This window comes from Oncorhynchus gorbuscha, linkage group LG11 (assembly GCF_021184085.1).
Source record: "Oncorhynchus gorbuscha isolate QuinsamMale2020 ecotype Even-year linkage group LG11, OgorEven_v1.0, whole genome shotgun sequence".
Classification (NCBI taxonomy): domain Eukaryota; kingdom Metazoa; phylum Chordata; class Actinopteri; order Salmoniformes; family Salmonidae; genus Oncorhynchus; species Oncorhynchus gorbuscha.
In genome coordinates, this window is record NC_060183.1 from 29,465,349 (window position 1) to 29,478,893 (window position 13,545).

Below are 13,545 nucleotides of genomic sequence, written 5' to 3' on the forward strand. Positions count from 1 at the left end.
CAGTCAAAATCGGTCCCTTTCCTGGCTTCTCACCCACCCAGTGAACGCTGGTAACCAAGCGATAAATCTATTTAGTCACACAACACAAAGTACAGAGCAGGTTACCTACCTACAGTACAAATAATGGCATTGTCTACGCCTAGTAGTTATGGCCTTGGACAGTGGACTCTTGTGTATTTTATTACATTACCTGCTTTTTCTCTGAGTGATACCCGTAAATATGTTTCCTCTGACAGAGTAGGCATATACAATGTAGAGTGAAACTTTAGCCAGGTGCCTCAAGTGTTGCTGGTTGGATAGCTTTGTTCTCTTTCAGGGGCCCCTGTAGTTCTCTTGGGACAGGTTTGAGCTGTATACAGTCAAGAGCTGAACCCACAAGACTCCAAATAAAGACCCTATTCTTTGCTGCTGCTGTTCTGCAAGAGCATCACGGTGGACAGTGAATGAAAGGATGTGGGTGTTTGTGTCCGCATTGTCTGTGTGTAGGGGTTGGTGTCTGCTTCAGTTATGAAATATGACCGTTTAATCAGTGTCTTTCTATCTTGGTGAACTTGGATCTGTCTTATCCTGCCGACTACAATTATCCAAATGAATGGCATATTATAGATTTTATCGTAGCATTAAGTAGCAATGGCTTAAGTCGCAGAGGGACCTAGCCTATACTGTGTTAACTGTTACGCAGCTTGCTGTTACGTGCCCTGGATTGCACCTGAAACTTAAACATAACGCAATGTTTATCATCCCGATGGTCTTATGATCAAGGTGACGCAGTCTGCTGAAGTGGACACATCCTGTGTTTGGCAACCCTGTTATTGACGTGCTATATTATGGCTATCAGGTTTGGTGGAAGGAAATATGGTGGGGAGGGTGGAGAACTTTTCTGAATTCCGAATTGACCCATAGGCCCTACCCTTAGGCACTTCATGTAGATCTGAAAGGATTAGATGGGTATAAGCAATATTGTACTTTCACCTTTTTGACTGAGTTACTACACCTTTCCAAGCCTTTAGCTCTACAGAAATACCTAAGGGATATATATATATATGCCATTTAGCAGACGTTTTTATCCAAAGCGACTTACAGTCATGTGTGCATACATTCTACGTATGGGTGGTCCCGGGAATCGAACCCACTACCCTGGCGTTACAAGCGCCATGCTCTACCAATTGAGCTACAGAAGATAAGGGTTCTTCCCACACCACTTCTACCTGAAGTGTGCACTTGTTCAAGTGTCTACCATATTTCTTACACCAGTCCAATTCTTTGAAATCGAGGGGGAGTGAATGAATAGATACCGTCACCTCAGGGAGAAGGGGAAGAAACCATATTGGGCTAGGGTGGAACATAGAGGATAGGAAGACTCAATGTTTTTTCAGGGCCCATGCCAGTACGTTGTGGGAGTCTTCCCAGCTGGGCTGATTAGAGAGGGGAGGAAGAGAGTCTGGCTGTGGCAGTACAGCCTTGTTTCCATTGTGTGTGAGTAAATCAAGAATGAACTGGTCTTCTCTACCCGTCACAGTACCTGACCATTGACAATATTTCCTGTTCAATTTCATTATATAGAATTTCTTAGAATTAAAACGTTTTTGTAACAGATTATTATACATTAGCTGCAGTAAAAACTAGTGTCTACTTTTTTAAGGGACACAGACCTTTCCAGTCAACCACTGAATGTTGTTTTTGCTACAGTAATTATCTTAAAGGGCAATTCCATCACTTTTCAACCTCATATTCATTATCGCCGGTACAATACCAATACCAGTTTCTACATATGTGAAGACGCCGCATTTCTAAGTTTTGTAGTTAAAAATATGAAGTTAAAATGTTTTACTCAATGACATCAAAAGTGAAAACATTGATTTTCAAACAATATGAGATTTGCTGTGACACTGAAATGGCAAAAAAATCATTGCAGGTTTTGAAAAGTGGTGCAATTGCACTTTAATCTTTTTTTAATCTATACCCTTCAGACACATATTAATCTATACCCTTCCCAATTCTGAACCCCCAGTTACTGAGGCTCCCAAGTCTAAATCGGCTCCCACGTCTACTGCGACTCCCACGTCTATTGCGACTCCCACGTCTACTGTGGCTCCCACGTCTACTGAGGCTCCCACGTCTACTGAGGCTCCCACGTCTACTGCGGTTCCCACGTCTACTGCGGCTCCCACGTCTACTGCGGCTCCCACCTCTACTGCGGCTCCCTCGTCTACTGCGGCTCCCCCGTCTACTGCGGCTCCCACGTCTACTGCGGCTCCCCCGTCTACTGCGGCTCCCACGTCTACTGCGGCTCCCCCGTCTACTGCAGCTCCCACGTCTACTGCGGCTCCTCCGTCTACTGCGGCTCCCACGTCTACTGCGGCCACTACAACACCATCAAAATCAGGTAGGCTCATTAGTCGTCCAGCTAACCTTCTTGTTTTTCCATGACCAAGGGTGTCAAACAGCAGGGCCAATTTCATATGGGCCGTCATGTTGGCTTGGTAAGATTTTTTTCTTTAAAAAAAATGAATTGAATGACTAAAGCCATATAGCTTGTAGAAATGATAATGGCAGTGTCACGACTTCTGCCAAAGTTAATGCCTCTCCTTGTTCGGGCGGTGTTCGGCGGTCGACGTCGCCAGTCTTCTAGCCAATGCCGATCCATTTTTTATTTTCCATTTGTTTTGTCTCGTTTTCCCACACACCTGTATCTCATTTCCCTCATTATGTGTTGTGTATTTAACCCTCTATTTCCTCCATGTCTTTGTGTGGTATTGTTTATCTGTTTTCATGTACAGTATGCGCACGTTAGGCTGGTTGCGCTGGGTTATGTTCAACCCGTATTTGTATTTCGTGTTCGTTTGTGCCGTGTGCTTTTGGTTTGCCAAATAAAAGGCTCAGTTTTACTACCAAATATCTGCTCTACTGCGCCTGACTTCCTACAGCCCTTCACGCATACCTTGACAGGCTGATGGAAAATGTTTAACTTAGCAATCACTGAAACGAAAGCTAGACAGTCAGGGAACATTTATTGAAAGAGGAGTAATTGTTTTGCAGATTTTGACGATAAAACAAAAGCTAGAGTCATTGAGCATCAGAAATTCCAAAGACTATGGATAGAGGAGTATATTTTTCAAACTGTGACGACAAGGCAATTACAACCCATTTTCATTGCTGCCCTCTAGACATCAGTGACTTAGTTGTTTAGATGACAGAATGGCAGCTCCCTAAATTGACTGAAATAGGATATGGATTGGGTTAACACCATTATCAGACCTAGCAAAGTTATCTGGTGACATGATTCGATTTCAGGCAATTATTTCAATGCACATATACAGTGCCTTCAGAATGTATTCACGCCACTTGACTTTTTCCACATTTTGTTGTGTTGCAGCCTGAATATAAAATGGATTAAATGTAGATGTTTTGTCACTTGCCCACACACAATAACCCATAATGCAACAGTGACATTTTAAAAATGAAAAGCTGAAATATCTTGAGTCAAAAAGTATTCATCCCCTTTCTTATGGCAAGCATAAATAAATTCATGAATAAAAATGTGGTTAACAAGTCATATAATAAGTTGCATGGACTCACTCTGTGTGCAATAATAGTGTTTAACATGATTTTTGAAGGACTACCTCATCTCTGTACCCCACACATACAATTTCCTGTAAGATCCCTCAGTTGAACAGTGAATTTCAAACACAGATTCAACCACAAAGCAAGGGAGGTTTTCCAATGCCTCGCAAAGATGGGCACATGTTGGTATTTTATTTTATTGAACCTTTATTTAACTAGGCAATTCAGGTAAGAACAAATTCTTATTTACAATGATGGCCTAGGAACAGTGGTTTAACTGCCTTGTTCAGGGGCAGAATGACAGATTTTTAACTTGTCAGCTCGGGGATTCAATCTAGCAACCTTTCGGTTACTGGTCCAACGCTCTAACCACTAGTCTACCTGCTAATAACAATAACTCAGTTGCCGGAGAGGAAGGAAACCACTAAGGGATTTCACCATGAGGCCAATGGTGACTTTTTAAAACGGAGTTCAACCGCTGTGATAGAAGAAAACTGAGGATGGATCAATAACATTGTAGTTACTCCACAATACTAACCTAATAAAAGAAGGAAGAATACAGAATAAAAAATATTCCAAAACATGCATCTTGTTTGCGACAGGGCACTAAAGTAACACTGCAAAAACAATGTGTCTGTAACTTTTTGTTGAACTTTTTGTCCTGAATACAAAGTGTTATGTTCGAGGAAAATCCAATACAACACATTACTGAGTACCACTCCAAATGTTCAAACATAGTGGTGGCTGCATCATGTTATGGGTATGTTTGTAATCGTTAATGACTGGGGAGTTTTTTAAGATAAAAAAGAAACGGAATGGAGCTTAACACAGACAAAATCCTTGAGGAAAGCCTGGTTCAGTCTGTTTTCCACCAGACACTGGGAGATGAATTCACCTTTCAGCAGGACAATAACCTAAAACACTGTAGTTACTTCTACAGTGATTACCCATTATGGGCATAGCCAATTCAATATTAAAATCCAAAATGAGTGCCCCATTGCCAATCTTAAATGGTGATATGATATCCCACTTTGGATATTTTATTTATTCATGTACATCATTTTCAGAGTAAGAATTTAAAAAGGTAATTAAATTTTGTTCATAATTTTCAGGATTCACAGATGAATAATTGACACCGGTGTGGTGACAGGTAGCCTAAAGGTTAAGAGCATTGGGCCAGTAACCGAAAGGTTGCTGGTTCGAACCTCCAAGCCAACTAGATGAAAAATTGTTCTGTGCCCTTGATTAAGGCACTTAACACTAATTGCTCCTGTAAATCACTTTGGATAAGAGCATCTGCTAAATGACTAAAATATAAAAATGTTTTACTTTTTTACAGCATTAATACACTCTGTATAACAAGTATTCAACTACAGTATTCAACTACAAAATATATTATTTTGTTATTTGTAAACATTTATACATATTTATTAAGCATTTGTAAGTACTGCATTGCAAGGATGAATACATAATAATTTACAAAACATTTTTAAGCATTTATAATGGCTTATGTATTAACATTTTTATAAATTGTAATAAATTAATGCAAGTAAATAGTTACAAAACATATCATTACAACTCCTATTTTAGAGCAAATAGTAAGGTTTCAAGTAACAGAATCTGTGCTAAAAATTTGCTTGCAAAAAATGCCATATCACAGTACTTGCAGTGGAATTTAAAATGATAAACCTGTTTGGGTCCTGGATGCTGATTGGTTTAAACAGCATTTCAGCCATGAGTATATCAGACAATAGTCCATTTGTTTACTGTTCTATTTATGTTGGTAACCAGTGTAGAATAGCAATAAGGCACCTCCGGGGTTTGTGGTAGATGGCCAATATACCATGGCTAAGGGCTGTATTCCCTTCACGTTGAGCATTAAAACGGTCCTTAGCTATGGTATATTGGCCAATATACCCCCCCCCCCTTGCCTTATTGCTTAAATATATAACCAGCACAATTGTGTGTCACGTGCAATATAGGCTAACTGAAAGCCACAGTCATTCAAACTAATTTGAGTAAGTGCCACTTGTGTGTATATATCTTTTTCATTTGAGTCATTTAGCAGACGCTCTTGTCCAGAGCGACTTACAGTTAGTGCATTCATCTTAAGACACAGTTGAAGTCGGAAGTTTACATACACCTTAGCCAAATACATTTAAACTCAGTTTTTCACAATTCCTGACATTTAATCCTAGTAACAATTCCCTATCTAAGGTCAGTTAGAATCACCACTTTATTTTAAGAATGTGAAATGTCAGAATAATAGTTGAGAGAATGATTTATTTCAGCTTTGATTTATTTCATCACTTTCCCAGTGGGTCAGAAGTTTACATACGCTCAACTAGTATTTGGAAGCAAGCTTCCTACAATAAGTTGGGTGAAATATGGCCCATTCCTCCTGTCAGAGCTGGTGTAACTGAGTCAGGTTTGTAGGCCTCCTTGCTTGCACATGCTTTTTCAGTCCTGCCCACCAATTTTCTATAGGATTGAGGTCAGGGCTTTGTGACGGCCACTCCAATACTTTGACTTTGTTGTCCTTAAGCCATTTTGCCACAACTTTGGAAGTATGCTTGGGGTCATTGTCCATTTGGAAGACCCATTTGCGACCAAGCTTTAACTTCCTGACTACGTCTTCAGATGTTCCTTCAATATACCGACATAATTTTCCTACCTCATGATGCCATCTATTTTGTGAAGTGCACCAGTCCCTCCTGCAGAAAAAGCACCTCCACAACACGATGCTGCCACTCCTGTGCTTCACGTTTTGGGATGGTGTTCTTCGGCTTGCAGGTCTCCCCCTTTTTCCACCAAACATACCGGTGGTCATTATGACCAAATTGTTCTATTTTTGTTTCATCAGACCAGAGGATATTTCTCCAAAAAGTACGATCTTTGTTTCCTAGTGCATTTGCAAACTTGGTTCTTCCTTGCTGAGCGGCCTTTCAAGTTATGTCAATATAGAACTTGTTTTATTGTGGATATAGATATTTTTGTACCTGTTTCCTCCAGCATCTTCACAAGGTCCTTTGCTGTTTTTCTGGGATTTATTTGCACTTTTCGCACCATGTTCATCTGTAGGAGACAGAACGCGTCTCCTTTCTGAGCGGTATGACGGCGGTGTGGTCCCACGGTGTTTATACTTGCGTACTATTGTTTGTACAGATGAATGTGGTACCTATAGGCGTTTGGAAATTGCTCCCAAGGATGAACCAGACTTGTGGAGGTCTACAATTGTTTTTCTGAGGACTTGGCTGATTTCTTTTGATTTTCCCATGATGTCAAGCAAAGAGGCACTGAGTTTGAAGGTAGGCCTTGAAATACATCCACAGGTACACCTCCAATTGACACAAATGATGTCAATTAGCCTATCAGAAACTTCTAAAGCCATGACACCCTTTTCTGGAATTTTCCAAGCTGTTTAAAGGCATACTCAACTTAGTGTATATAAACTCACTGAAATTGTCAGAACAGCATGCTCGGGTTGGGGATTAGGGTTTGAGAATAGCTTGAAGGTTGGGAGGGGCAGTTCCTCTTGCTGCACCATACTTACAGTGCCTTGCGAAAGTATTCGGCCCAGTTGAACTTTGCGACCTTTTGCCACATTTCAGGCTTCAAACATAAAGATATAAAACTGTATTTTTTTGTGAAGAATCAACAACAAGTGGGACACAATCATGAAGTGGAACGACATTTATTGGATATTTCAAACTTTTTTAACAAATCAAAAACTGAGAAATTGGGCGTGCAAAATTATTCAGCCTCCTTAAGTTAATACTTTGTAGCGCCACCTTTTGCTGCGATTACAGCTGTAAGTCACTTGTAGTATGTCTCTATCAGTTCTGCACATCGAGAGACTGAATTTTTTTCCCATTCCTCCTTGCAAAACAGCTCGAGCTCAGTGAGGTTGGATGGAGAGCATTTGTGAACAGCAGTTTTCAGTTCTTTCCACAGATTCTCGATTGGCTTCAGGTCTGGACTTTGACTTGACCATTCTAACACCTGGATATGTTTATTTTTGAACCATTCCATTGTAGATTTTGCTTTATGTTTTGGATCATTGCCTTGTTAGAAGACAAATCTCCGTCCCAGTCTCAGGTCTTTTGCAGACTCCATCAGGTTTTCTTCCAGAATGGTCCTGTATTTGGCTCCATCCATCTTCCCATCAATTTTAACCATCTTCCCTGTCCCTGATGAAGAAAAGCAGACCCAAACCATGATGCTGCCACCACCATGTTTGACAATGGGAATGGTGTGTTCAGGGTGATGAGCTGTGTTGCTTTTACGCCAAACATAACGTTTTGCATTGTTGCCAAAAAGTTCAATTTTGGTTTCATCTGACCAGAGCACCTTCTTCCACATGTTTGGTGTGACTCCCAGGTGGCTGGTGGCAAACTTTAAACGACACTTTTTATGGATATCTTTAAGAAATTGCTTTCTTCTTGCCACTCTTCCATAAAGGCCAGATTTGTGCAATATACGACTGATTTTTGTCCTATGGACAGAGTGTCCCACCTCAGCTGTAGATCTCTGCAGTTCATCCAGAGTGATCATGGGCCTCTTGGCTGCATCTCTGATCAGTCTTCTCCTTGTATGAGCTGAAAGTTTAGAGGGACGGCCAGGTCTTGGTAGATTTGCAGTGGTCTGATACTCCTTCCATTTCAATATTATTGCTTGCACAGTGCTCCTTGGGATGTTTAATGCTTGGGAAATCTTTTTGTATCCAAATCCAGCTTTAAACCTCTTCACAACAGTATCTCGGACCTGCCTGGTGTGTTCCTTGTTCTTCATGATGCTCTCTGCACTTTTAACGGACCTCTGAGACTATCACAGTGCAGGTGAATTTATACAGAGACTTGATTACACACAGGTGGATTGTATTTATCATCATTAGTCATTTAGGTCAACATTGGATCTCTCAGAGATCCTCGCTGAACTTCTGGAGAGAGTTTGCTGCACTGAAAGTAAAGGGGCTGAATAATTTTGCACGCCCAATTTTTCAGTTTTTGATTTGTTAAAGAAGTTTGAAATATCCAATAAATGTCGTTCCACTTCATGATTGTGTCCCACTTGTTGTTAATTCTTCACAAAAAAATACAGTTTTATATCTTTATGTTTGAAGCCTGAAATGTGGCAGAAGGTCGCAAAGTTCAAGGGGGCCAAATACTTTCGCAAGGAACTGTAAGGATGGGAAAACTCCAGGACTGGATGGCATACCAGTGGAAGTATACAAAACTCTTTTGGGTATACTTTTGGGTATACTCAAAGGACCATTATTGGCTTGTTTTAACCACTCCTATATATATGGTAGATTATCACACGCAACAAGAAGGTCTGATATCATTATTACTGAAACAGGACCCAAGTGGTATAAAAATACAGTCCATTTAAAAAATTGGAGACTTCTTATACTTCAGTGTTGTGATGCAAAAATCCTAGCAAAATGCTTGGCACATAGACTTAAAAAAGTATTGTCAGATATTATTCATCCTAATCAGACAGGTTTTTTACATGGACGATACATTGGAGATAATATAAGACAAGTACTGGAAACAATAGAACACTATGAAATGGACCTTCCGGCGCCGACAGAGATGGCTGCCTCGCTTCGCGTTCCTAGGAAACTATGCAGTTTTTTTTTTACGTGTTATTTCTTACATTAGTACCCCAGGTAATCTTAGGATTCATTACATACAGTCGAGAAGAACTACTGAATATAATATCAGCGTCAACTCACCATCAGGACGACCAAGAATATGTTTTCCGTGACGCGGATCCTGTGTTCTGCCTTACAAACAGGTCAACGGAATTGATTCCATGCAGCGACCCCAAAAAACGACTCTGAAAAAGAGGGAAACTAGGCGGTCTTCTGATCAGACTCCAGAGACGGGCACACCGTGCACCACTCCCTAGTATTCTTCTTGCCAATGTCCAGTTTCTTGACAACAAGGTTGATGAAATCCGAGCAAGGGTAGCATTCCAGAGGGACATCAGAGACTGTAACGTTCTTTGCTTCACGGAAACATGGCTCACTGGAGAGACGCTATCCGGGGCGGTGCAGCCAACGGGTTTCTCCACGCATCGCGCCGACAGAAACAAACATCTTTCTGGTAAGAAGAGTGGCGGGGGCGTGTGCCTCATGACTAACGAGACATGGTGTGATGAAAGAAACATACAGGAACTCAAATCCTTCTGTTCACCTGATTTAGAATTCCTCACAATCAAACCGCATTATCTACCAAGAGAATTCTCTTCGATTATAATCACAGCCGTATATATCCCCCCCCCCCAAGCAGGCACATCGATGGCTCTGACGAACTTTATTTAACTCTTTGCAAAATGGAAACCATTTATCCGGAGGCTGCATTCATTGTAGCTGGGGGTTTTAACAACGCTAATCTGAAAACAAGACTCCCTAAATTTTATCAGCATATCGATTGCGCAACCAGGGGTGGTAAAACCTTGGATCATTGTTACTCTAACTTCCGCGACGCATATAAGGCCCTGCCCCGTCCCCCTTTCGGAAAAGCTGACCACGACTCCATTTTGTTGATCCCTGCCTACAGACAGAAACTTAAACAAGAGGCTCCCACGCTGAGGTCTGTCCCACGCTGGTCCGACCAAGCTGACTCCACACTCCAAGACTGCTTCCATCACGTGGACTGGGACATGTTTCGTATTGCGTCAGATAACAATATTGACGAATACGCTGATTCGGTGTGCAAGTTCATAAGAACGTGCGTTGAAGATGTCGTTCCCATAGCAATGATTAAAACATTCCCTAACCAGAAACCGTGGATTGATGGCAGCATTCGCGTGAAATTGAAAGCGCGAACCACTGCTTTTAATCAGGGCAAGGTGTCTGGTAACATGACCGAATACAAACAGTGCAGCTATTCCCTCCGCAAGGCTATCAAACAAGCTAAGCGTCAGTACAGAGACAAAGTAGAATCTCAATTCAACGGCTCAGACACAAGAGGCATGTGGCAGGGTCTACAGTCAATCACGGACTACAATAAGAAACCCAGCCCAGTCACGGACCAGGATGTCTTGCTCCCAGGCAGACTAAATAACTTTTTTGCCCGCTTTGAGGACAATACAGTGCCACTGACACGGCCTGCAACGAAAATATACGGTCTCTCCTTCACTGCAGCCGAGGTGGGTAAGACATTTAAACGTGTTAACCCTCGCAAGGCTGCAGGCCCAGACGGCATCCCCAGCCGCGCCCTCAGAGCATGCGCAGACCAGCTGGCCGGTGTGTTTACGGACATATTCAATCAATCCCTATACCAGTCTGCTGTTCCCACATGCTTCAAGAGGGCCACCATTGTTCCTGTTCCCAAGAAAGCTAAGGTAGCTGAGCTAAACGACTACCGCCCCGTAGCACTCACTTCCGTCATCATGAAGTGCTTTGAGAGACTAGTCAAGGACCATATCACCTCCACCCTACCTGACACCCTAGACCCACTCCAATTTGCTTACCGCCCAAATAGGTCCACAGACGATGCAATCTCAACCACACTGCACACTGCACACTGCCCTAACCCATCTGGACAAGAGGAATACCTATGTGAGAATGCTGTTCATCGACTACAGCTCGGCAATCAACACCATAGTACCCTCCAAGCTCATCATCAAGCTCAACACCCTGGGTCTCGACCCCGCCCTGTGCAACTGGGTACGGGACTTCCTGAGGGTAGGCAACAACATCTCCTCCCCGCTGATCCTCAACACGGGGGCCCCACAAGGGTGCGTTCTGAGCCAACTCCTGTACTCCCTGTTCACCCACAACTGCGTGGCCACGCACGCCTCCAACTCAATCATCAAGTTTGCGGACGACACAACAGTGGTAGGCTTGATTACCAACAACGACGAGACGGCCTACAGGGAGGAGGTGAGGGCCCTCGGAGTGTGGTGTCAGGAAAATAACCTCACACTCAACGTCAACAAATCTAAGGAGATGATTGTGGACTTCAGGAAACAGCAGAGGGAACACCCCCCTATCCACATCGATGGAACAGTAGTGGAGAGGGTAGCAAGTTTTAAGTTCCTCGGCATACACATCACAGACAAACTGAATTGGTCCACTCACACAGACAGCATTGTGAAGAAGGCGCAGCAGCGCCTCTTCAACCTCAGGAGGCTGAAGAAATTCGGCTTGTCACCAAAAGCACTCACAAACTTCTACAGATGCACAATCGAGAGCATCCTGGCGGGCTGTATCACCGCCTGGTACGGCAACTGCTCCGCCCTCAACCGTAAGGCTCTCCAGAGGATAGTGAGGTCTGCACAACACATCACCGGGGGCGAACTACCTGCCCTCCAGGACACCTACACCACCCGATGTTACAGGAAGGCCATAAAGATCATCAAGGACATCAACCACCCGAGCCACTGCCTGTTCACTCCGCTATCATCCAGAAGGCGAGGTCAGTACAGGTGCATCAAAGCTGGGACCGAGAGACTGAAAAACAGCTTCTATCTTAAGGCCATCAGACTGTTAAACTGCCACCACTAACATTAAGTGGCTGCTGCTAACACACTGACATTGACACTGACTCAACTCCAGCCACTTTAATAATGGGAATTGATGGGAAATTATGTAAATATATCACTAGCCACTTTAAACAATGCTACCTTATATAATGTTACTTACCCTACATTATTCATCTCATATGCATACGTATATACTGTACTCTATATCATCGACTGCATCCTTATGTAGTACATGTATCACTAGCCACTTTAACTATGCCACTTTGTTTACATACTCATCTCATATGTATATACTGTACTCGATATCTACTGTATCTTGCCTATGCTGCCCTGTACCATCACTCATTCATATATCCTTATGTACATATTCTTTATCCCCTTACACTGTGTATAAGACAGTAGTTTTGGAATTGTTAGTTAGATTACTTGTTGGTTATTACTGCATTGTCGGAACTAGAAGCACAAGCATTTCGCTACACTCGCATTAACATCTGCTAACCATGAGTATGTGACAAATAAAATTTGATTTGATTTGATTTGACACCAGGCCTGGTTTTCATAGCTGATTTTGAAAAGGCTTTTGCTAAAGTACGACTGGAGTTTATATATAAATGCCTAGAATATTTCAGTTTTGTGGAATCTCTTATAAAATGGGTTACGGTTATGTATAGTAACCCAAGGTGTAAAATAGTAAATAATGGCTACATCTCAGAAAGTTTTTAACTATCTAGAGGAGTAAAACAAGGTTGTCCACTATCGGCATATCTATTTATTATTGCCATCGAAATGTTAGCTGCAAAGATTAGATCAAACAATAATATTAAGGGATTAGAAATCCGTGGCTTAAAAACGAAGGTGTCATTGTACGCTGATGATTCTTGTTTTCTTTTAAAACCACAATTGGAGTCTCTCCACGGCCTCTTAGAGGATCTAGATACTTTTGCTATCCTCTCTGGATTAAAACCAAATTGTGATAAATGTACCATATTACGTATTGGATCACTAAAAAAAGCATGTTTACATTACCATGTAGTTTACCAATTAAATGGTCTGACGGAGATGTGGACATACTCGGTATACAAAGCCCAAAAGAAAGAAATGATCTCACTCCAATAAATGTTTATAGAAAGTTAGCAAAAATAGATAAGATCTTGCTACCATGGAAAGGAAAATACTTGTCTATTTGTGGAAAAATCACCCTGATTAACTCCTTAGTTGTAAGGGATTTCCTCCTCTTCTTCCGAAAAGGATCGGAGGACCAATATTCGGCGTGGTAAGTGTCCATGGTTCTTTTAATACGAAATAGTACACATGAACAACTGAATACAAAAACAATAAATGTGGAATGAACGAAACCCAAAACAGTACCGTGTGGTGAAAAACACAGACACGGAAACAAACACCCACAAACACACAGTGAAACCCAGGCTACCTAAGTATGATTCTCAATCAGACAACTAACGACACCTGCCTCTGATTGAGAAC

The 13,545-nt window shown here is 42.0% G+C and overlaps 1 protein-coding gene across 3 annotated transcripts in view; it reads left to right on the plus strand.

Annotated features, from left to right (window-relative positions):
• The window catches only part of muc13b (mucin 13b, cell surface associated), a 33,770-nt gene that overhangs the window by 10,669 nt on the left and 9,556 nt on the right, over positions 1–13,545 (plus strand). For all 3 annotated transcript variants that reach the window (XM_046369295.1, XM_046369297.1, XM_046369296.1), the window contains exon 2: positions 2,012–2,386. In XM_046369295.1, coding sequence (XP_046225251.1) covers positions 2,012–2,386 — 375 coding nt within the window. The remainder of the gene's footprint in view (positions 1–2,011; positions 2,387–13,545) is intronic.